At 38.5% G+C, this 25,430-nt stretch overlaps 1 protein-coding gene across 5 annotated transcripts in view; it reads left to right on the plus strand.

Moving 5' to 3' along the window:
* The window catches only part of LOC124165356 (glutamate receptor ionotropic, kainate 2), a 122,693-nt gene extending 99,733 nt beyond the window's left edge, over positions 1 to 22,960 (plus strand). For 4 of the 5 annotated variants that reach the window (XM_046542724.1, XM_046542722.1, XM_046542725.1 and 1 more), the window contains exons 14-19: positions 4,133 to 4,270; positions 6,493 to 6,691; positions 8,964 to 9,195; positions 10,070 to 10,185; positions 12,799 to 12,954; positions 21,580 to 22,960. In XM_046542724.1, coding sequence (XP_046398680.1) covers positions 4,133 to 4,270; positions 6,493 to 6,691; positions 8,964 to 9,195; positions 10,070 to 10,185; positions 12,799 to 12,954; positions 21,580 to 21,792 — 1,054 coding nt within the window. In that variant the 3' untranslated portion in view covers positions 21,793 to 22,960. The remainder of the gene's footprint in view (positions 1 to 4,132; positions 4,271 to 6,492; positions 6,692 to 8,963; positions 9,196 to 10,069; positions 10,186 to 12,798; positions 12,955 to 21,579) is intronic. The other variant, XM_046542726.1, reaches the window with a different exon arrangement.
* Positions 22,961 to 25,430: the final 2,470 nt, after the last annotated feature.

The following is a 25,430-nucleotide window of genomic DNA, read 5'->3' on the forward strand; positions in this document are numbered from 1 at the left end:
ACAATGCACACCAATGCGCAAAGCAAAGACCTTTGGCTCCCCCCTTCAGGTTCACCCCGTACGAGTGGCAGAGAGCTCACCCTTGTGACCCTGGCACGGAAAAACATCTCGTCAACCAATTCACGCTCCTCAACTGCATGTGGTTCACCATTGGATCCCTCATGCAACAGGGATGCGATTTCCTGCCCAAGTAAGGAAGGATTGCGACTCCTCCCTCCTCCGTCCTCTGAACCCTAGACCTCGCATGCCCTCGTTCACATTGCACTGATGACTCAGATTACTCCTAGGACTACATTTACTGTCATTTCCACGAATATTACAATAATAGGATCCAGGTCCAGCCTTGTCACACACCGAACATTTTTTGTGCATTTTCAAAAGTAACCACTCACATGGCTGAAATTTATATTTTGAACATAAAGTCTATAAAAATTCATAACTTTTCAATGATATTCATCAAGGTTTCTAATACTCTATGGCAAATTTGAGAATAACGGGATTGCCCTTCAGTCATTGCCCCGCTGAAAACGTTTTTGAAACGCAAATGAAATGAGCTCTTAACGGCAACATTTATCAAGCTCCTACAGGATTGGCTGGGACCTCCTATATGCTGTCCTGTTAGTCATTTCCTAGTGGTTGCTAAAAATGCAAGGACCCAACCTCATCGACACATGAGTTCTCATAGGATCACCAAAGTTAAGCAATGCTGGACCATGGTTGAATGAGACCTGTATTTTTTCCATTTTTCAATCGATAGTCTCTTTTGCATAACATGCATTTTCCACAAAAAATGATGGCGTTAACCTTTTTGCAGATAAGTCAATAGGGTCTTGAGCTCATTTAGAATGGTTCATCACTTTTGTACTACTCCCCGGCCATGCCCATTGGATTTATGTAGTTTGTTGTTCTTTACAAACTCCTGTGAGCTATTTCTTCCCTCATTGAAAAGCCTACACTGAGTGAGTAAATAAACCAGAACTCAAATCACATATGATATTTATCACCACGCTAAAGAATCAACTCGACATCTTGAAAAACACACAGGAAGTGAAAATTTCTTCTTTTCCAGGTTTACCCACAATTCAAAATACATACATGTAAGACAAACAAAAGACATACATAGGTACTAAATAGTTTCGGCGGGATTGACTCAAAGAACAAATGAAAAAACAACACCATTTACCAAATTCTTTTGATGAATTGGAACTTGGAGTGAATGACCCCTCAATACACTAAAATTAGTGTGTATTGATTCCCTGTATTAAAGAAAAAATTTGAACAACATGTTTCCGTGATATTATCATCACTTGTTGAGATCTATTAGTGCAATGTGAATGAAAATGCCTCTTGCCACCAAAGGACTGATATTCATCAGCTCTACTTCCTGACCACCTCCCCCCTCTACCCTATGTCTCTCTCTCTCTCTCTCTCGTTGTTCCTTCTCTATGTACTTTCTGTCTGTGTGTGTGTGTGCATCAATCCAATCCAAGAATGCTGAATGTTTGTTCTATGTGAGCGCAACCCACTCTCATGGCCCAATTTTTGTTTAGTTCTCATACATGCTTTGCTTTTCCTTGCCCCCTGCTTCATTTTTACCTTCAATCATGAAAACGATTACTATTAGTTTATAGCATAGATTCCAACCACAGAGGTTCCTAAAGAGGGTATTAAGGCCTGTTTACACGATACATTAACACGTACGAGTTAATGTACGTTTGCGTGAATGATTTTTGTGGACCTGAACGGAACATGTACGAATGCATGAACCAAATTAGAACAGGTTCTATTTTCTGTGCTTGCATTTGCACAAGTTGGGTGGTTACACGGTGCATTTTGGCATTCATTCTCGCTTTCGTACATTTAGACATTAACCCGTACGTGTTAATGTACCGTGTAAACAGGCCTTTAGTGTTGTGCACGCGATACGACAGTATTAATAGTGGACTGTATTTTGTATATGCACCAGGAGTCCTACACTATCCCAATCACCACTCACCTGAATGTCGGGCTCCCGTCGATGGCTTCCTCCAGGAACATCGGCTCAAGACCTTTCCTACACTGCAACACATTCACAACTCCCACATTCACGGCCAACAACCACGAAAACAATAACTTTAAACAATTACACTCTTGCCCAAAGGGTGCACAACAAATAACAAACCAAGTGAGTGGTGATTATAGTATAAGACTCCCTATGGTGCAAACAAGTGCTTTAACGTGAAGGCAGCCGAAGCCTGCCTAGAATTTTCTTTGGCATATTTATCGCAAGAGCCGTTATTATTTATGCTTCATCTGAGTTAGAACAACTTAGGATATGGGATGAAATCCCACACCCCCTGGCTTCACCTGCCAACATTAACAGGGATGGATCTACAAAATTTTGCAAATCATGTGCACCTCTCAGTGGATCACCAGCACATACTACCAACCTCTTGAGCATAGACCACATACATTCTGAGTTGCACTGCATATGTGCAATTTGAAGAAATAATATATTAAGTGGGATTCTCAGGTGGAAATGTTGCGACACATGTGGTCTAGATTGATGTTGGGGCCATCTGCCTCAATGGTGATGTGTACGAAGGGGCATGTCTATGCATTTATGTTCATGATTGAAGGTTTTCACATTTCCAGTTGTCTTAATTGGCGTTCCCTTACCATGATTGTGCTGCCACCTATCCTTAGCTCTTATTATGTGTCGTTTAGTGCTTGCGCAGAGAGTATTTATCAGAGCAGAACTGAGAGTTGGATCTTTTGAGTTGTATCCAAACAAGGTCTCTGAGGATTGGCTGGTGTCATCAGGGAAAAATGATGTCAGGAGCACATCGTGCAAATCTCTCTCACTCTCTCCCATTGCTACAAACAACAGTGGCGGTGATGGCAATTACCATCTGCGCACATTTATTTTTTATTGTTATGTTTTATAGAGCAATAGAGGCTAAGGTGTTTGAGTTTTTATCTTATTACAGTTTTATTGATGAAATTCATATGTACCCATTAGAATTGTTCTAGCATAATTACCTTTTTAAAATAAATATGCTTTTTTGCGGCTAAAGAAAAACTTTTTTTTATCTGAAATAGGCTTCATTCTTTTTCATATGTGTCTCCATTTTATCACTATGGTGGATAATTTTTGGAGATCCACATCCATGATGGATGTAAGACTTTAGCGATTTGCTTCACCTTAGTGGTTATTTTTTTCAGCTCTGTTTTAAGTTCATTTTTTCAATCAGTGGAAGACTTCTTTGAACTTTAAGAATAATTTTCCACTCTTAATCATCACTCATTTGGTTCTCAGCCCAGCCTGCTCAGTGATTATTTCTCAAAGAAAACAAAGGGAAAAAATAGGGTAAATATATTGCTTGGGAAATCTCGAAGGTAAGATATTCCTCACATCATTGGTTTGCTGACTGCCATTCAGGATCAGTTTACATCTTATGTTGACTATCTATTGCTTTTCCTTATTGATTCAAAATTATGAGATACTTTTACGCTGTGTAGAAATGACTGATTTAATCAAAAGTAATGCACATGTCAGAGACAACACATAATCTCTTGAATTATTAAGTGTATAATAAGGTAGCAGTGGTGAGTACAAATTATGTACATCTTTAGGGATGAAAGGAGTAGGTCCGGGATAAATGTAATATTAGATTAAGCACTTCCATTTAAGGACACCTTATGATGCTTTTTGCTTAAAATAAGAATCACATTTGCATGATCATATTTTAATCACATTCGGTGAATAAATAGTACCAGTAAATGATTCACATTAGACCAAACTGATGAGGGATCAAACCATGATATACCTTACAGCACACATTCTACAGTACACATGAAATATATGTAAAAATATTACATATCAATCATGTACAGTGTTCTGATGCACTTGGAATGTACTATTTATATGAATATTTCATTTATACATCGGCATGTGTGCTGCGTGGGATGTTGCAAAATATCTTTCTTGCAATTTTTCCTATAACGCATTTCACATATATATAACATATTTCACTTTGATTTCTGTGAGAAATGTCTTTTGTGCTGGCTGGGATTCAAATCAATTGTTGTCTTGAGAATTACTGCTGATGGATTGCTTGCGGTGCGCATGCAACGCTGTTGTTCGACTCAGGTTCAGTCCGTATGAGTGGGATAATCCGCACCCTTGCAATGAAGTGCCCGACGTCCTCGAGAACCAGTTCTCGCTGCTCAACTCTCTCTGGTTCACCATTGGTTCGCTTATGCAGCAAGGATCCGATATCGCTCCCAAGTAAGATCTGTCCCCACTCATGCGTGAGAATATTACGAATTTGTATTATTCATTATGTGTCACATGTAATCTCTTACTGCATGCCCTGAGATCTGTACATGGTTGCTAGGAACATAAGTGTAAGAAGTGGCTTCTAAAGCAAGAAGAATATTTTCCAATGGCAATTTATGTAAATTCCACCACCATTCGGGCTTGGAGTACATATACCACTTAGCTCCCCAAGTTGAAGTTGATTTTCATTTGGTCTATATGAAGTTCTTTTTCATTTGGTCTATAAATTTTATTCCCAGGACAAAAATTTTGAACATCTTCTGGTTTTGTCTCTAATTTTGTTTTGATAGTCATCCCTGCTGCATAGTCGCATAGTTGGGTATGCATTTTGAAGAAACCTCTAAGGATGTTGTAATTATTTTTTACTTGATGTTGTGAACTGTTGCTGCTGTTCGTGCAGTTAAATCTTTTGGCTGGAAAATAGTGCTTGCACGTTATTAAAAGTTTTGAGTGGTAAAACAAGTTAGTGAAATCATTGCATTTGAGTTGAAGGAATGGACACGTAAAAAATTAAGCCTTGGCTTTATACTATCTGCTTAGTGGCAATTGGATTTTATTGTAATTTGGGCGACTGAGTTTTTAGGAAAAATTATGATTATTAGTTATTTCTCTATAACTTTAGTATTTTTACTCATCTTTAAAATTTAAATCTCTTAATTACTGATTAATCATGGATGTGGAGAAATATTTTTATTAGATGGCACCATGAAAAAAATATACAATTGTTATGATTTATTATCCAGGTGTAGTTGACTACAATATAAGTTTTTGTTTGCTTGAAAAGTAGATTTTGCTTGCTTATTGCTCCATAAAGTTTGCCTCAAGAATTATGTCTACTATTATTTTTGTCTGAGCATAGGCGAAGTGCATCAGTGAGGATTCATTTGAGAGTCTCATATTCAACATTTGATAATTATCAAATATAAAGGAGCAATCCCTTATAAAAATAAGCATAAGGAGCAAAATTTTCTGTACAATTTTCTTGTGCCCAGTTTGAAAGCAGTTTTCCATGAAGACTCAACTCTTTGTATTTTGATTCTCCTGTAATATTTTCCTTATTTCTCTGGTATTCAAAATAAATTTTATCTTTTAGAGGAATATTTAGAGTTTACATTTGATGAAATTATTGGTGAGCGGTTGGCTAGTCTGGGGTCATGTCCTTAAATGATGACAATTTTGCTTTTTGTCAAAATTTTCATACGAAAAGATATCAACTAATGAGGGAGAAAAAAATTACATCTCTGTATGTTCTTGGTTCTAAATATCCTTGTGGGTGAGGATGTGTGACTACAGCAATTGGCGGTAAGCTGAAGTTTCTCAGCACGTGGTTTTATTGTAACCCATCAGATGACACAAGATGTGACTTATAGGGCCTCAGAAATCCAGTCCCTTCCTTACTTCAGTTGTACTAATCTGGTAAGTGTATTAGCTGTGCTGTCAAATCTAAAATTTTCATCTGTGCCCTCACCTTAGCCATTTTCCCAACTACACCTATAGTGGAGGCTACCCTGTTACCCACCTAGGAACTGTTTTCAGTGGTTTGGCCATCCCTTTTTCGGCTACTGAGGAGGCCTAATCCTCATCCCTCTTCTAATGAGGACCATTGTTCTTGTTTCAGAACCAGACCTATAACACGTTGGTGCAAGCACGCACATTTGGCAACACTAAGTGCACTCAATATCTTATCATTGATGTGGTACTATGTCATGTATATGCATGGTGTAGCAACATAACTCACATTATGCAAGGGAAACGCAGATGCACAGCCAAAGTTGAACTATGGGTAATAAAACAGAACACAAGACAATCTCTGCTGTCAATTCAAGGATGATACAGAATACCAACATAATAATATGCAACTTAAAATATGCCTCACTCTCGGTACTCCCTTATTTACTTAGCTTGCCGTCAGTGTCTGGGCTGGAACGAAGGGCAACCTCCCCCTCCCCCACTTACTTGAGCTCTTCCCCCTCAGCTACAAAGATATTTGGAACCAAGTATAGTATAATTACAGATTGATAGTGGAGTAGTGAGATGTTGCTATTCAGTCCATGAATGAGGTGGTAGAATGGATGCTCCCAAGTGATCATTGTGATGTCTTGTTGCACGCAAGAGGTTTTTTTCTCCTCTAATGGACCCTCTCTCCTTCCAATTGTTTTGTGCCTTGCAAGGGCCGTGTCCACGAGGATGGTGGCTGGCATGTGGTGGTTCTTCACGCTCATCATGATCTCCTCGTACACTGCCAACTTGGCTGCCTTCCTCACGGTCGAGCGAATGGACTCACCCATTGAATCAGCCGAGGATCTTGCCAAGCAGACTAAGATCAAGTATGGTGCTCTCAGGGGAGGATCCACAGCTGCCTTCTTCAGGGTGAGTCAAGCTGTGGTGACAGCAAGGGCAAGAAAAGACTAGAAGTATCTAAAAAAAATAGACTTGTACTATTTCACAATTAATTTATTACCCTACCGGTTTCAACACTTCTGTGCCATTGTCACAAGCATGGTCCTTATATACTGGTTGCTAATCTCCCGACATATTCCGGCTCGGGAGTGTTGCCTGAGATTCCGCTTCCACCCCTCAAACCCCTCACACGCCTCCCCTCAAATACAACTATGGGCACAGTGCGCTGTCACTAGGGGAAATATGGAACTAACTGCACTGTCGGCGGCGGTATATGCTTTCGACAGCGCAGTTAGTTCCATATTTCCCCTAGTGACAGCGCACTGTGCCCATAGTTGTGTTTGAGGGAAGGCATGTGAGGGGTTTGAGGGGTGAAAGCGGAATCTCAGGCAACAAACTCCGAGCCGGAGATTAGTTACCAGTATATAAGGGCCATGGTCACAAGTTTGGTACTAATACAATTATGACAAACTTATCTTATAATTGCATTTATAAAAGCTCTTTATTCCATTGTATGGGCTCTTTTAGCAATGCGTGGGGAAGTTTTTATAATAATACTGTTCAAAGTGGAGCTACCATTTTAACATGTTGTGTACCGGGGTATTTTAATGGAGTAGGAACGACATCCCTGTGGGTAGAGGTGTTGAGATTGAAAATAAGTGCCAATTTGGGCGAAGTACCTTATGTTTATGTATGGTTAGAAATATGTATACTCTTTAAAATAAAATTTTATGTATTTAATCAAATATGCACTACAATAAGTCCATTCATAATAATTAACAAACAACAACTGAAAACATACTACCAAATATGTTTTAAAATTGTTTAAGTTGACGCACCTTAATGAGGAGAATTCTTGCCATCCGTTCGTAATGGGTTAATAAATTGTGCATTTTTCACATAAATCCAAATGAAAAAAAATCATTATTGCTGCGATGAATAGCTGAAAATTTTGAGGAAACATAGGGATTAAGTTCCTTATAGTTCATTTCATTACAACCACTTGGGTAATTACTGAGATACTTCACTTAAAAATAGGGTATTTTGACTTTTGCGAGGACAGTAGTAGTAAATTAGCCTGCATTGACAGAAAATTTTGTGATGTGAATCATAAGCCCTGATGAGGTCTTCTGTAGCAAGGGATCAGTTACATTTGACATGCACAAACATAAATAAGACCATGATACACTCAGTATATTTAGGAGAAAATACTTAATGGTGGAATTGTGCCATGGTTATCGATTTTCCTATTAAAATACTTTTCATGTATTCTATATTGATTGTTTTCACACAATATGATGCCTGAAATTTAATATGTAGAAGTTTTTTCTTTGAATTGCTATACATACATGAGCAGTTTTTTATTTTTTTATCACCGCCGAGAGTGACACATCAAAATGATTTGACTAGTGCACAGTGGCGGCTGGTGGTAATTTATCTAGGGTGTGCATTAGAGCAGATATAGGATGATTTAATTATATTATGTTAAAACTAATCCTTGAGCATCATATTTCGTCGTAATAGAATACATAGCAAGCAAAACATATCACTGGTATATTCCCTTAAAATTGCATGAACAGAAATAATTTTAGCATGCATGCAAATAATTATTCTAAACACACCTTTACAACTGACGGTAGGTGAAATTCATTCTCCTTTCCTTACACTCTTTGAGGAAGTGGTGTAGAAAACGGCCATACAGATGACTCTGTAGACGGACTAGGATCCTGGGCGCAGGTAGTGTAGGTGGCGGCTACACCACTACACTACCTGCGAGTCACTCACCAAAACTATGCGCGTGCGCACTCGCATCGTTTTGAGTCTGCTCCCATCACCCATTTGAACAGCACATGCCCCCCCGCTTACTTCGTCCCGCCAGAGCACCCTCAAGCGATCGCATAGACCGAAAATGCGCCCGGCGCGATGCCACGGGATCACACACTTACAGAGCGGTGAATTCGAAAAGGAGATAGCTGTAGCGTTCAGAGCTTCATGTTTCTTGTATATGGAGACAGGATTTTTATCCTTCTCGTTGCAAAGGAATAGTTTTCTTTTATAATTCATTCATCTTTGGGTGTGCACTTGCTAACATGCGTATACGCACGCGCTGCCACTGCTAGTGCATCAGATGAGGAAATCAATCAAGCAATTTCTTAGTTTCTATGATGAATTTTAAGGGATTCATTAACAATAGGTATATTTAAATTATTCTGAGCATTGTTTACTTTATTCTTTCTTTCAGGACTCAAATTTTTCGACTTATCAGAGGATGTGGTCTTTCATGGAGTCAGCACGTCCGAGTGTGTTTGCAAGTTCAAATGTTGAAGGAGTTGATCGTGTGGTGAAGGGGAAGGGCAGTTATGCCTTCCTCATGGAGTCGACGTCCATTGAATACGTGATTGAGCGCAACTGTGAGCTCACCCAAGTCGGAGGACTCTTGGACTCCAAAGGATATGGCATTGCCATGCCCCCTAGTGAGTGTTGTCTGCGGTACTATGTTTAACTGTCCAGGCTTAGAGGAAATGCTTGCCTAGTTATTGGCAGTGCACGAAATGCTATAGCTGGAATAGAGGTGTTGTCCCATTCATGTGTCTTTGCATGACTTGGGGGCACATGAATTGGACAGCACCTGTATTCCAGCTATAGAATTTTGCATTTTGACATGTATTCCAATCTTTCAGTTTGTATGTAGATAAACCTGTACTTCTGTCTTGGAGTCTTTCAGTATGTATGTAGATAAATGTTGTGCTTCACTCTGTTATCATATATACATTAAGAAAAAATGGCAGCTCATGAAGCTTATCGCTCTCACGTGAAAGATCATATTTAATCTTTTTTGGTAATGGGTTACTCCTTTAAATCTTGGCAATCATCTTGAAATTTCATGGTGTATTGAGTCAAAATTTGTCAATATATTAAGGTTTTTCAAGTATAAAATATGCATTTGCATGTAAGAAAATATTTAGCAAAAATTGACGCTTGATGTACAGGCAAATTTTGACTATTGTCCACTTTTGCTTGTTAGCTCAAGTTATGCTTTCCCTCTACATAGTGATCTCCCTTAGTAAGACTCCACCAGTTTCAACCATTGCTTGTAATTATCAGGAGATATTTTGTGGAGCATGAGTTTACAGTGAAATGTCTGTGTAATGAAATCCTACGAACCTCCGAAATGTGTTCGTTGAACTGAAGGTTCGTTATACGGGATGGTAAATAACTTCGTTATACTGAATATTTCGTTAAACTGGCGTTCGTTTTAAAGAAATTTCACTGTATTTCATTTTACCAGAAAGGGTTTCTTTTTACGAACCCACTCGAATTTCAAATTGCATCTTGTTTCCCCCCCAGATTCGCCATATCGCACTGCAATCAGCGGTGCTGTTCTCAAGCTCCAGGAAGAAGGCAAGCTGCACATTCTGAAGACAAGATGGTGGAAGGAGAAACGAGGTGGAGGATCCTGCAGGGTAAGTGTGTCAATTTTAAAAAGGCCTTGCACCATTGGCCATCGTGAGGGCCATTTTGAGTATTGGTTCGAGTTTAAAATTTTACTGGAGAAACTTGAAAATATGTATGGCACAAATTAGGATTTATTCCTTTTCATCAAAAAATAGCATTTATGTCACATTTACTTCAAAAAATTGCATGTATGACTTTTCATTACCATCATTAAACACACCACTAAAAATGCACGTGTGGCGAATTCTCTGGTATGACAGCACAATGTCAACAAGCCAGGTATGCCACCTCATTCCTGTATGAAGGTGCTTTATATTTGACTCAAGGATAATGTCCCTGATCCTTGCTATGCAGGAGCTCAGTGGTCCCTTGACTTGCTGTCAGTGTAGTAGTCTTGCATTTTTTACATGTATGCCGATTGTAAGAAACGTGTCCCTTGCACTCCATAATTTTGTCATTTCCACTACCATCGTCTGCATGTATTTCCTATCGCAATTAATGTAATAATGAGGGCTGTCATCTTTTTCCAAGTGACTAGTCCCATTAAGAGACTCAAGGGTCAACTGGTTAGGGTGAAGGATAATGGAAATAAGGAATTCTTTTTATGTGGGAGACAGCTCATGGGTTTGTTCATTACATTTGCACAATGTTTACAAATCTTTAGGGGGTTATTGGCATCACAGAAAGTAAAAATTCAGTAAACCTTGCTTGAATGAATTTCCGCGGACCATCGTCTTATTTTATTATAGACGGGATTTCATTATATCCATAATGAAGGATTTTGCTATATAAATCACAGGATTCCTGGCTAATATTCCACAAATCGTATGTATTCAAGCAACAGGTCCGGAAAAATTTCCCAAGGGACCAAAGAATTGTATGTATGTAATAGTGGGGATTCTGTATTATCTGTACTCGTTACATGCAGGGAACTGAACATTGGCTATCATAGGAAAGTCCAAGGAACCAGGAACTCACTTCATTACCGATGGGATTTCGCTACATGCATGATCATTATAAGTGAGTTTTATTGTATCCAGTGCTGTAGTTGGGCCGGTGCGGCGTACCCCCTAAAATCCAAACTCGTTATAAGGTTACCAGTCAAACTACCTTTTTAAATCTGTAAAAAAATAGCCCTACTGTAAATTGTCCTGTGGATTTCTGAAAGGAAAATTGGAAATGATTATTTACTTGTTAATAGATATCTCATGGCACAACTTGGAACTAATATAAGAGTTGGAATTTGACATTTCAATCACGGCCGGATGTATGATACATGTTCAGCTTTTGCCAAATTTTGGTGAGGACCACCTGCATTTTTTTCCCAACTACAGCACTGATTGCATCCTATCATAATTAATAGACAGCTAAATATTTCAATGATTAGTAATTTTATATAAACCTAAGATTTTACTTATCGATGACTAAGTTCTAACAACATCTATCTCAAATTCGGCTGGTTTGAGACAGGTATCTTAAACAAAGTGTAATAACATAAAAAAATAAAATACAAGCAAAAAACATCTCTTTGTTTGCAAATGAATGCTTCTTTTTCAGTTTTATGAACTTTTGGTCTTAATTTCAGTGTACAAGTAAAAAAACTTTAATTGTTTTTTTGCTCTCCTGAAAAGTTGCTATTTTTGAGATACGTGTTGTTAGAACTTAGCCATCGATATACAGTAATTCTTCGACATACAAGCAAGATGCGTTCCAATTGGAACTTTATCAACTAGCATAGGTCTTGAGACTTTGTCCGTAAGTTGATAAACTTATGCTAGGCATCGAAAGGTGTGGTTATCCTGCAGAATGAAACACTGCAGTACAATTTTGCATTAACTCATGGCCGCCCAGTTTATCCACGGTGTTGCTGTATCGGTGTGTCAAGCAGTTTATAATTGAGGTTATAAGTACTGTGACAGTGAAGCATGTGAATGAGTTGTCAATTTCAGTAATAATTTAAACTACATTGCAGAATACAGAATATATTTTGAACTCACTCACAAGTTACAACAAATTAACGGATGATTTCGTCAGAAGTTGAGGGAGTTTCCCTATTGATCCTAATGATATGTAGTATGTATACTGTGCTCCAAGCATATTCTGCACGGTCCTTCAAAATCAGCATCGGCCACTACTGTTTTCAGTGAACGTCTGTTCATGGCAATATTTCTGCCAAAAAAAGTTTAGATTAGACCCAGATAGGGTAAAAATATTGAATGTTGAATCAAAAACTGGAAAAAGAACTAGTGGCTGCCTGATGTAATGTAACATATTGGTCGATCATGCATTCTTTAACAACATATGTTATTTAAACTTTTTTGCTCGGCAAATAAAATTATGGACAATCAAATGGCTCTGTAAAAAAACAAAACAATCTTAAGTTTTTTTTACAGAGCTTTCTTGCTAATTTACATCTTCAATGAAATTATTTTCATTCACTTCTTGCAGTTTTTCATTTATATTTGCCAATAATTCAGATAATAAGAGTTCATCCTTGGAACCAAGTATCGAGAACCGATGGGGGAGAACCGAAAAAATTTAAGAACCGACTCATCCTTAATATAAACCTAAGATTTTACTTATGGTGTGCTTATTCCCCTTCTCTCTCTCCACTTGCTCAGGATGACACGACCAAGAGCAGCAGTGCGGCCAACGAGCTCGGCCTGGCCAACGTGGGCGGTGTGTTCGTGGTGCTGATGGGAGGCATGGGAGTGGCGTGCGTCATTGCGGTCTGCGAGTTCGTGTGGAAGTCTCGGAAGGTGGCCGTGGAAGACAGGGTGAGGAGGCGGAGGAGGAGGCGTGGGGGGAGGGGGAAGGGGAGGGGGGAGGGAGGGGAGGTGCGGGTGGTGGCCTCGGTGGACTGCCACGCCGTGCAGCACAACAAGGGCGGAGGGGGGTGTGCAGCAGCGGCAGTTCGGGACGTCAGGGAGTCGGGCAGCGAGGGGTCGATGACCGACGGCCTCCTGTGAGAATGTGCCCCCCCTCCCGCTCACGCTGTGTGTGAACACTCTCTTTAAGAGGAAGAAATGATGAATTGCAGTGTGGAAGTCATTATCGATTCGACAGGGATTCGAAATATAAGTTCCCTCTCCCTACTGCGGGGTCAGGAATGATAACAGTCACTTACACCTCCAATCATCCCGTCATTCTCTTCAGAGTGCATTTCTGAGGGGGTAAACTCTACGGGTTGTTAGCATCGCAAGTCCATGTTATGGCACTGTTGATGGATTTACGTTTATTGTTGAAGGAATAGATGTGCGAAAATTCCAATGAGGAAAAATCATTTACTTTTACTAGTATTCGAATCTGGATCTCTGAAGTTTGTGCATAGTGTTCTACTGTTTCAGCTACCAAGGTACCTTCTTCCTCTGCAGATTTATGTCGACTTTAGAGTTGTTATTGAAAGCCAAAACAAACAACAGAGTAAAAAGCAAGCCCTCAGCTTTGCTGGCTTTAATTGTCTGCTCTGAAACTATTCTTATTCCAAAGAGGAAGAAGTTGCTTTGGTGGCTTAAAGTTTAGATCACCTGGTACAAAGTTTGGAGATCCAGGTTCAAATTCCTGTCTAAGCAGATGATTTTTCCTATGTGGGATTTTGGCACAGTACACACATGTGCAGGTGATCTCATAAAGGTACTCAGCTGATTAATTAGTGGCTTGAGTAATCTGGGGATCGAGCCTCCTTTGTCATAAATTATGAATGACCGATGCATATTACCACTGCATTAGGTAGGTCGTTGCGCATGTCCTATGGACATCATGTGGGGATCATGTAGGGTAAAACCTTGGGCAAGCAAGGCTGCAAGCTTACTAAGTTTGGCAATTCCATTTGCCTCATAACCTGTGAATTGAAAGCATGAGACATTTATACAGGGTTTCCCCTTGAAAACCGGATTCCCAGGAAATATTCTTGAGTTCTCAGAACTGGGAATTTTGCATTAATATTCTTGAATTTCTGGGCATCACTATAATAAGTGGTGAACAAACCTAAGATTGGTTTGACACTGCTCTCAAACTCAATTCACTTTCCATTTTATGTTTTCACTCTCAAGTATTTCTTCTGTTCCACATCATCATTTCAGTTAATTTTATCAGAAGATTCTTTTTCCATTCTTGGCATCCTCTTGTCCCTTGATGATTGTCTTCATCAGACCATCTTGCCTTGCTGGTTAAGTTGTTCTGTTTTCTTCTTTGAATTTCCAAAAGGCTCCCTTTCTTTCCTACTTTTGTTATCACTTCGTCATTGCTTACTTGGTTGATCGATTTGATTTTCAACATTCTTTGATAGGGTGCTTAAAAATCCTTGGCCTCTTTTTTTCTAGTTTTCTCTTTAAGGAGTACCCATTTCTTGCGTGCAAAATTCTGTCCAACCACATTTAGAATGCCCTCCACCCTTGATTTTTCTGCAGCTTTCAATATCCATGCGTGCATGCATGGATATTGAAAGATGCAGAAAAATCAAGGGTGCATGATTGGCATGCATCAGGGTACGTATGGGAATTATTACAGTTAATATTATTTGGGCTATCAATTTCTTCTCTACGATGACGATTCGCTCTATTCTCAGCAGCAGAATGTGTTGCACCAAAGGACTAATTGGAAACTCAAACATGACTACTTTCTGAAAAAGGCGAGACAAAGAGTTTGAGCAACAATCTATGCCCAAAAGAAGAAACTCGTTGCCGTGCAGCGAAAAGCATAACAGTTCATTTCTGCATTTGATAGGGTGCTTAAAAATCCTTGGCCTCTTTTTTTCTAGTTTTCTCTTTAAAGAGTACCCATTTCTTGCGTGCAAAATTCTGTCCAACTTTGAGTGTTTGCTATCCTTGAAGTATTTGTTCCAATAACTGACAATATGAAGAAGCTAGATCTATTCTTAACTGAATATAGAAACGTACTGTTTATACTGATAAAATTGAGAGAGTTCTTGTAAACAATGCAAACTGACAAGGCCCACCTCATGTGGTAGTAATGTGATGATGGACATATTTAAAGCTCTGCAAAGTGACTTTGTACATAGTCTCATGCACATATGAAAAGATGTAAGCGCCAAAGAACCCATAGGTATTTCATATATTTTTATATGTGCGGGTGGTTATGTAAATAGTCACTACCCTAAGCGGTGCTTTGTGAACTATTTCATGTTTTCAATTTAGTCAGTAGCATAATGGACGCAAGTAATGTAGGAAATTCATCTCTCCATTATCACTCTTTGATGGGTACATTTTATCATATTTTTAAGACTTAATTTACTGTATCTTTTGTACATTCCAAGTGCTTTTATACTCAATTTACATAATATGCATATACTTATCATATAAAACCCCATAAATATAGTAGGTATCAATGAATGTTCTTCGTCCCCCTTACATAGTGAAAACCTTGTCCTCTTCCATAATTATTGTGTGCCATGTTCTCACTGTTGTATTTAATGTGGGGAATAGGATCTTAACTGAGCCACAGAATATGTGGTGAGCCGTGAGCGATCAAGCAACAAGCGGATTGACTTATACAAGTTGAATGAAAGCGTATACTATTCATTGAATCTGCTCTGTTTTTTTATTTATTTTTAAAAGGGAAACATTTAAACAGTTTATAGCTTAAAATTTGTTCAGCGCATTGATTGACTGAATTTTAAATGGTGAGAATGTTTTGTTTTCTCGTGTCGTGGTCTACCTTTGATGTCTTTTACAGGGTTTTTAGAAAGTGAATTGACAATCATTCAGCTGAAAGTGAACCATTTGCATACAATGATTTTTATGCTCAAAATTTTATACAAATTTCATGTTATGTAATAAAGTTTATCGTTAAATAGCCCAGTGAGTTTTTTTCAAAAAATTTATCTTTGAATTGAAAAGTGATAAATTTTCTCTTCTTACACATGAGGTATGACAATTGTGGCGCAAAACAACTTGATAGAAAAACTTCATGCATGATTCCCGTCATACAGTAACGCCAGTTAAGCTATTGTGTTGAAAATCCTTTGATGTGGTACCTCTATATCATCGATCAAGGCCACTTCAGTCTATAGTTTCATCAGTCAGCAATACAATACTTTCTGCAGGTATCAATCTAGGGAAATTTTTGGCCATCATGTATAGGTTTTAATGCAAAGCTGTGGTAATAAATACATCAGAGCAGAGTGCGTATAGCTTAAAATTATTCTATTATTACCTTTGCTATATTTAATCTCTAATCATCATCTAGCTGGTTCTGTAATTTTGGAAATTTCTGTGCTACAATTGATAACCACCTACATTTCATTTTAAAGTGCTCTTCTATAATATATTGATCAATGAATTTTGAGAATGTATATGTTAGTCTTATACTACTGTGACTACCTCCAGCTATTCTGTGTCTGTCTTGATTTTGAGTTGCATTTCGTGCATTTGAGGCATATATGTTTCTTAGTTCTTTCCCCCCTATCTCTCCCTCACAATGCTTTCACTCATGGACTACTTAGGAGGTAAGTCTCATAAGTTAGGAGGTGCACATAACTTGTAAAGTATTCTGCTAATAAATTAGTGCATTGAGAACGCTTAAATCTTACTTCGCATTTTTATCTTTTGGAATCATTCTTATTGTTCAATTTAAGTATATTGGGAGTAGCCACGGTGATAACTTTATGGAGTCACCTGCAATGTGAAAAATTGTGCGAAAAATCTACAGAGAAAAAATCATTTGCTTTGACCGGGATTGGAACCGGGTCCTTCAATTTCCGGTGAAGTGCTTTAGACAGTTAAACTATTGAGGTGTCATTTTTTCATGTCAAATTTCCTCAGGGGAGAATGATGTCTTGGTAGCTTGACTGGCGAAAGCACTTGACCAGAAATCGGGGAATCAGGGTTCGAATCCTGGTCAAGGTGAATGATATTTTTCTCTGTGGATTTTTTGCACTATTTGATCAAGCTCAGACCCATTACCATCCAAATTTAAGACCATTCGGAATGTAAAACGACTGTACTTGCACCAGACTTTTAACTAGAGGATGATAAAATTGAACTCCACAATTCTCTCCCAGACTTAAAAAAAATTTATTGCTACTATCTCACCCACATATTAAGTGAACAGAATAAAGTATGATGTGAGGGCAGTTAGTGCTTTGAGATGCAGTGATAAATGGGAGAATATGGAATGATTTGGATTGGCCTCTTACGGCTACACATTTGTGTTTTTGGGTGCAGTTCTAGGCTTGGAAGTCTTTCTGGGTCAGTTTCATTATTAATCTGTTAAACGTTACTACACTGATTACTTTCAAATTATTGATCAGCCGTTTAAAGTAAAAATGCGTTTGGGTATTAAATTTGGGAGTGGATAGTATCTGATTAAATAAACAAGCAACAAAAGTTGTGCCCTGTTTGAATCAGAAAAAAGCTGGGCCAAAGTAGGTAAAGCTATACCTGGAAAATATTATTCTTTTAAGAAAAAAATTCTATGCTAAGTAAAGTAGAAACATTTATTTTTGCTTGAATTTTACCAGTGTTTATGGTTCTCCTGTCTTGCAAAATAGTTTTATTATCTTGTAGGTATGAGGATGCATATCTCCCTCTTAACCAGTTTCTTTTGGTGATAAATTACTCACTTAAAGCTTATCCTATCATCCTGATATCTTCAAGGTATTTGAGTTAATAACAGGCCAACATTTGCCTATATCCCTAAATTGAAACTTTTGCCTCTGTATTTTCTTGGATAATTTTTTTTTACATTAGAGAAACAGAAAAATATAAAATAATTTCAAATGCAATCCCTCAAAAGACACCAACAAAGGTGAAATACGACTGTTTCAGAGGAAGGCATGAATCTTCTTAATGTTTTATTTTAAACTGTGATGAAAGTAGTTGTTGATGATCCTCAAATTAGATAACTGGTTAGTAGGATAAACAGTTCTGTTTTCTGTATACTATGTTTTGATTTTGCTAGCATTAGTTTTCTATTTTGGTCATTGAGAAATGTGTGTTATCACATTCAGTGCAGATCACATCAATTGACAAGGTCCAATTCAACATATGTATTGTCATTTGATGTGGTTGTTCCCCCGGCATGCTTTTGCTCCCTCCATTCTGTGCACCCCAAATACTTCTTAGGCAATTCCTTAGTCGGCTGAAAATCTGGGTTTAACCATTAATGTTTACTGCTTTAGTGGTGTACTGTAAACAGCTATTCAGCTTGCCTCATATTTATGGACAGTGACTACCAAGCATTGCAAAGTGTGATAGTTCAAATTGGTTTACTATGTGTTCAATTTTGATTTGATCTATTAGCAGTTCAACCTTGGCTGCTGTAAGAATTGATGATAACTTATACAGTGCTAGTTGCAAAACTCATATAATTGTGCATATAGAAAATGCTACTATATCTACCTAATTTTCAATTTCTTAATAATGTGGTGGCATTTGTCTGTAATATTACTAGTAAATTTTTTCACAAACCAGACGTTATGGAAATATTTTTTTTTCCTCTCTGGCAAGCCTTTTTACAACTTCTGCCATATTCAAGAATTTTTTTATCTTTTGAGACTTGTCTGTGTTGTTAATAATGGTATGATATCATTTTTGAGCCGCTAAAATAGCAGTCAACTTAAATGTTTATGCTCAGCCTTTCATCCAGCGCTTCTTCATTATGCTGTGCTGTGCAGCTCATTTCAGATGCAGTTGCAGAACTGTATCTGACGTGAGAAAAAAGTTTGACCAAATGTAAAGAGGGGTTTAAAAGGACACATTATCCCATCTCAAGGCATTGTATTTTCTCTTTTATTTAATGTATATCTTTTCTGAAACTTTTGCTGTTATCTTGAAATTTTTTTAGGTGTAGTAGGCCTTTGTCAAGTATAGAGATGGACGAATTTACCATATTTTTAACTGTCTTTTGTGATACACCATGACCTTACTTTTACATTTATCAAGCCATCACAAACTTCTTGAGATATTCTCTATAAATATGGTCACTCTGTTAACACTTCTTATATAATGAAATGTAAGAACTTTGTAATTCCACATAAAGTTAATACTGTACAATCATCTGACGGCTATGAGTTTCTTGGCGATGACTAGAAACGTAGGTCATACAGAATTAAATTTACATGGAATTAAAAAGTTTTTACATTTTACTTTGCTAAGTCAGTTCCATGAAGTCACACTCGAGACAATCAACACATCTTGGTCCGGTGCCACTTGCTCCATTTGACTTGAGGCCAGCAATTTTTTAAATTTTTGTGGGTAAACTATATCAACTACCTATATAATTAAATACATATATAATTAAACTCGCGCAATGCCTGAACTAAGACATGTTTTTGAAAATAAATTTTTATTTTTAACATATATTTTAAATGTACAATAATTTTTTCCTTATTTTTTGCAAAAACAAGAACTTAGTCCAAAATAATGCAGTAGAGGGGAGTCACTAATCGCAATGCAAAATACTAATCCCAATGTAAACTGCTAATGCTGGATGTGGGAATATTAAGTTTTACGTGAGCGGGCCTTAATGTGTTAATAGAAAATGGTAACTTTGTTTTTCTTTCTGAAATTTAAAAACTGGGCTGCAGTTTGAAAATTAAAGGAACCCATAATTTTTCATTTTTGTATCCATTGCCTACTTCTCGAGTAACTCACATTGAAAATCAAAGGCTTTAACCCTTTTTAAAGAATATTCTACATGAGGCCCAATTGCCAAATAATTGCCCAATCTGACATGTGTACAATGGCAAAAATAGCCCATTCTAATTTCGTTTTTGCATTCGTGCATAATGAAAAATTAATGCAGTGTTTAACCTGCAAAATTATGTTGCCCCATGTAAAATGGCCTTAAGATAAGTTGATGACATCACAAGCTAATGTTGAGAAGTTCACCATGTCTCAGTTACTCCCTGGCCTTGTGTATCAGTCTTACGTGGCTCATTGTCTTTGACTCTCTTCGAAGTGATTCCCTCCCTCAATGGAGTCTCTGTGTGAGAAACTTAGGCAGAACTCTAATGACATTACCAGCTCACAGCGGCGTAGCCAGGAATTTTGTTGGGGGGGGGGGGCGGGTTGAGGGGAGAAAATTTTTTAAAAACGGTAAAAAGAAGAGGGTTTTAAACTAATTTTAACACTATTCATTATCGAAAAAACTTCACTTTTCAAAGAAATCTTTTGTAAATTCATGATTTTTCAAATATTTTGTTTTCTTTCATGAAACAAAGTAAATGTGTTTTTATATTTTGGGGGGGTTCCGGATCCACTGCACCCCATCGCTATGCCACTGCCAGCTCATGAAAAGTGGTTGACAACTTTCACATTTTTAAAATTTTAAGTTTCAAGAGAATGGCTGACTTTGGATGATTTATTTTTCATCATAACTTTCTATCTATCGAATTATTTATACGAATTTCAATTTTGGAACTGAGAGAACAGCCCCATTATAAACGTGAGAAAATACAAAGGTATAATTTTCTAAGTTGAGATCAGGGATTAAGCATCAAATTCAAATGACCTAGGTCTGGGGAGCATGGAGCACCCCATGGGAGAGAGGAGTGTTCCCCCGTGTAAAATATTTTAGAGTTACAACTCTGTATTCACACACGTTTCGGGCCTGTAGTCATGCTTTTGCATACACATTCACTTTGCTCCTTTTACAAGCACACAAAAACTATCACACAAATAAAAATTTAAAAAATTCTATAAAAATTGGAGGTGTATTGTGACCCCTGTTATCTCTCCCTAATCCACCACCAGTTGAGATACATGCATGTATTGAAACTGGTCATCTCTTTATGATCTGAAAATTTCAAGGTGATAGCATAAGTTTTAAATAACCAATACTTATGTCTTGAAAATTGATTGGCCCATTAGTTGAGATACATGCATGTATTGTAACTGGCAGGGATATACTTTGGGGGGGGGGGATGTGGGGGCTTTGTAGGGGGATGAGGGGGGTTGGTGGGGGCTACCCCCCCAGGAAACGGCGATTTCAGGAAAAGTTTAAAAAAATAACATGCCTGAAAATACATTTTACATCATTTTGGCACTTGAAATTTAACTTTTAGTAGATGCAGTTTTTATGTATCAAATCCAGACAAGATTTTCATAAAAATTTTTCATATCTCAGAGGCTTTGGGGGGTATACATGGATACATCCCTTCATCCCCCCCCAACATAGTTACACCACTAGTAAGTGGTCATCTCTTTATAATCTGAAAATTTCAAGGTGATAGTATGAATTTTAAATAACCAATACTTATGTCTTGAAAATTGATCGGTTGATTGTTGTGTCCTCTTAATAACCATGCTTTTCATTGACTGTGTCAAACTGGCACTGCTTATGATGCAAGTGCTTGTATCTATCATGGTTTGTCTTTGGAATTTTGGGTTTCGAAAGGGACTCCCTTACTCTGTACGCCCTCTTTCCTTGGTCTCCCATAGTCCACCTCTCTATGCTCAGAAATGGCCTCGGAGCTGAAGATGGCGCTGAGGTGCCGCGGTTCCACCCGACCTGCACGCAGCAAGAAGAAGGGAAGCAAGGGCGCAGGAGGGCAGGGCAGCGGCGTGCCGTGCGGCGCACCCTCGGACAACCCTCACTTCGTCTCCCTTGGCCACTACGGGCAGTACGGCTTTGCAACCAAGGATCCCGCCTGAAGGGCCCTCATCGGACGACACCCACTCGCCATCTGTGCCAGCTGAAGAGGAGATCGGGTTGCCGTTGTGCTGAGCGACGCTTGTGCACGATGGGTTTGTGTTCTGGTTGGGTTGGATGGGTGTGGGATCGCTGACATGGGGACTTCTCCGAGTGGTGAATGCGTGACGAAGGTCGCGAGTATGGTTAAGTACTGGATTGATTGAATGGATGAGTAGCTCAGTTGGTGTGAATACACTGTCTATTGCATACGAGAAGTTATTTTGAAGCCTAAATTTTATGACATTTTCTCTTAAAGAGGATGGAAACCTCGGGAATGAGATTTCCTATAGAACTTCGCCATTTTATAGAAAGACTTTGTAACACTTTTAAGCTTTGTTGAGTGTTTTTTGATCAAGAGTCATGTTGGTGGCTTGAACTCTTTCAAATTATGACTCTTTTTATATTTTGGCTCGGTGAGGAGAGAACCCATCTAGTCTCTATCGCCTTGTCGATGTGAGAACTGTGTATATTTCCCTAAATCATTCCATTGGCAGGACAATAGCTTTGGATGGTTTGATTTGCAAAATGGTGAAGTATGAACCTTGGTAAATAAATATTCTCCTTTTAGGCCATACATTTTAGGCAGCATGTAGGAATATATTCAATGCATCTCTTGATACAAGTCATTGGTGTGCGATGGTATCATTATTTTTTCTTGCAGCAATAATATTCATGAAATAAAATGTAGAGAGCTCAGGTACAGATATGTCACTTCGTTGCAATGTTAAAGAATATCAATTACAGATCCTCCATAAACTTTAAACCAAAGCAATTAATATTATTCATGATAAATGTTAAAGTGTGCACTTCACCATTAATTGCCTAAGAAAGAGCTTGCCAGGTATTGGAATGAGAATTCACTTCTAATTTGTTGACATAGTTATCTAAATGGAAATCAATGGAGTTACATGATAAAAATGATATAGTAATGTCTACATCCTTTTTATATTCTCATTATTTACTGAACAAAAAAAAACTTTTCATTTAAAATTTGGCCACTTCAGTTAGTGGTTCAACTCTTGTGGGATTCTAAAGCATATTCATGCATAATTATCATCGTAGTTGTGTTAATGTTTGTATTTTATATATGCACAATTATACAGAACAATTAGTAAAATTTCATCTGTACATTTATGCTGTTTTTAATCCTCATGACTGCCTTGCTGTGAATGGTTTTTCTCTTCAGGAATTTTGTGAATATGTATGAGTGTATATTTCAGTGGAAGGTCACTTGGAGGAAATTAACATTCCCGAGAAAATTTCTTTCATTAGAACACATGGCTGGACGATATAAGTATTGCATGGTTTGGATGCCCTAGGTTTTAGAATTTAAGAGGCCCCATTACTACCAGTCATATTTTGTATTTTGTGGCGTATTATTTGTTTAAAAATTGTACTAACATCTTAAAATTTTCAGGGTATAGAGAGTTGACCCTGGTCAGCATTGAAATTGTGACAGGATCACACCATATCTTTTTTTCTGTCGCATTTATTCTTTCAAACATAAAATATCATTTTGAGATTTTCAGGGTACACAATTTATAGGTACCATATTCAAGAAATAGCTGCCTGGGGAACAGGTTTTGTGGGGAGGCTTGAGTTTTGGCCTCCCACGCTGTGGATCTGGGTTCAAATTCCAGTGATTCATTTACATCCACATTCTACCATGCATGCCACCTGAAAAGATGTTTGGCAGGGGATGTTAGGACACCAGCCGTTAACTTATAAAGCAAGTGCTCAAACAAAATTACGACTAGCATTCATTAAAGTCCTTTGTGGTTGGGGGAAAAATTAATACCCATATCTATCTGTTTGGCAAAATATTTCTCTTAATTTATCTCTTCTGTCGGACCTGGAAATATAGTGGGGCTCTAATATGATGTTCTCCCTGTCACTCCTAAAGATTCATAATGATAATGATGATAATTCCCCATTCTCAATAATTCAAGCAATCTAAGCCTAGTGCACAGCTTCCGAATCTCCGAGATGATTGTAGAGATCTTTCAGAGGCTGCCTGATCCCTGCTTAAGTGCTTTGTGGAGTGTGCTTCAAGTGCAGTTTTCTGTCCGTCATGCGGGACGTTATGCTGTGGTCCCTTTGGTGCCTTGCTTTGAGAGCCGGCTAATGACGATGCTGGGTTTCCCTTAACCTTTCCCTTCCGAACTCTCCCTCATGACACAAATGATTTCAGCTGTCTGTTGCTTCCTCCAACACCATATCACATACTCCCAATCACATACAGCAAACTCCCAATTATCCGGCTGCGGTATATCCGTGTTGGGGATTATCCATGGATGATTTTTACTCTCCCTCGATATTTTCCGCGATCTTTATAAAAAAAAAAAATTGGATGCAAAATCACCGGAATTACGGCATCAATCAGGAGCAAAGTCTTTGCCGAGGGAGGAGAGGGGGTGGAGGGGAAGTCTCTAGTAAGTGGTGCGGGACATACCTCAGCGGTGCTGCGGTGCGGGGTGGTGCCCTAGGGGGGGGATTGCATTACGACGGACGATATCTCCTAAACGCTTTAAGATAGGTTAAAATGAACAGAAAATCGGTTCTATAGGGATTTACTTTTATGTTTTACATAGGAATAGCGCTTTTTTGGCCCCAAAAAACTCAATTGAGGGTCCTTAGTACTTAGGGCCCTTGGGGCACGGGTTGCCGTTATTTTAAAGTAACCAAATTTTAACACGTGAATATAAACCTCATTTGGACCATTTTGAGACCAGGAAAACATAACTTTTCGCAATTCTGAAAAATAAGGGCTGGCCTATTGAACAATTGCCACCTGGGCAACTTGTGCTAGAGGCGACTAGGTGGTGTGGTACTTAACAGTGTAGTTTCCGACGTCGAGTTGTGGTTTTGAAGTATTCGTGCAAATACTTTCCTGTATCTGTGCTCACTAAGTCACGGATGTGTGGTTTTTGAAACCAGGCCTTTCATGGAGCATTAATAATACGAGTACAACCATGTTATCACCGCTTAAAAGATCGAGAACTGGCAAAGAAAGCTCTCAATGAGTCTGGGAAGCACTGTAAAATGGCAGAATAACTGCATAAGTAATAATATATTGTTTGCCTTACATAAATTATGAATATTACAAGACATTTGAGTGAAAGCTTGGGTTATCCTTGTTTTTCGATTATTCGTGCCTTCTCTCCCCAGCATTAGCCTGGATAATCGGGAATGTGCTGTATGTGCATATCATATGTATGATGTGACAGATGGAAATGTGTTTGAAATTGTAATTTCTGATGTTTCTCAGTGTTTTGTTGCATCTTTGTGAACCGCTTTCCCAGACCTGAGCTCATGTTGGTGCATATCATGCATTACTCAGCGGGCAGTGGGCAGTGGGAACGAAACCCTTAGGACGGGCTCGCGGGATACACTCCTGGAGCAGGGACTATAAGTGATCAGCTTTTTTCCTCTGCCACCAGAAGGGGAAGGACGGGAAGGAATAAGGAAAGAGGCGCCGCCGCGATGAGAGCCTGGCGACGCCTCCAGGGGAAGGACGGGGAAGGAAGGGAGGGGACGAGGAATCCTGCACCGTCACAAGGCGGGCAGGTCCTACCATCAGCGAAACCAAGCTTACGCA

This window comes from Ischnura elegans, chromosome 9, assembly GCF_921293095.1.
Source record: "Ischnura elegans chromosome 9, ioIscEleg1.1, whole genome shotgun sequence".
NCBI lineage: Eukaryota > Metazoa > Arthropoda > Insecta > Odonata > Coenagrionidae > Ischnura > Ischnura elegans.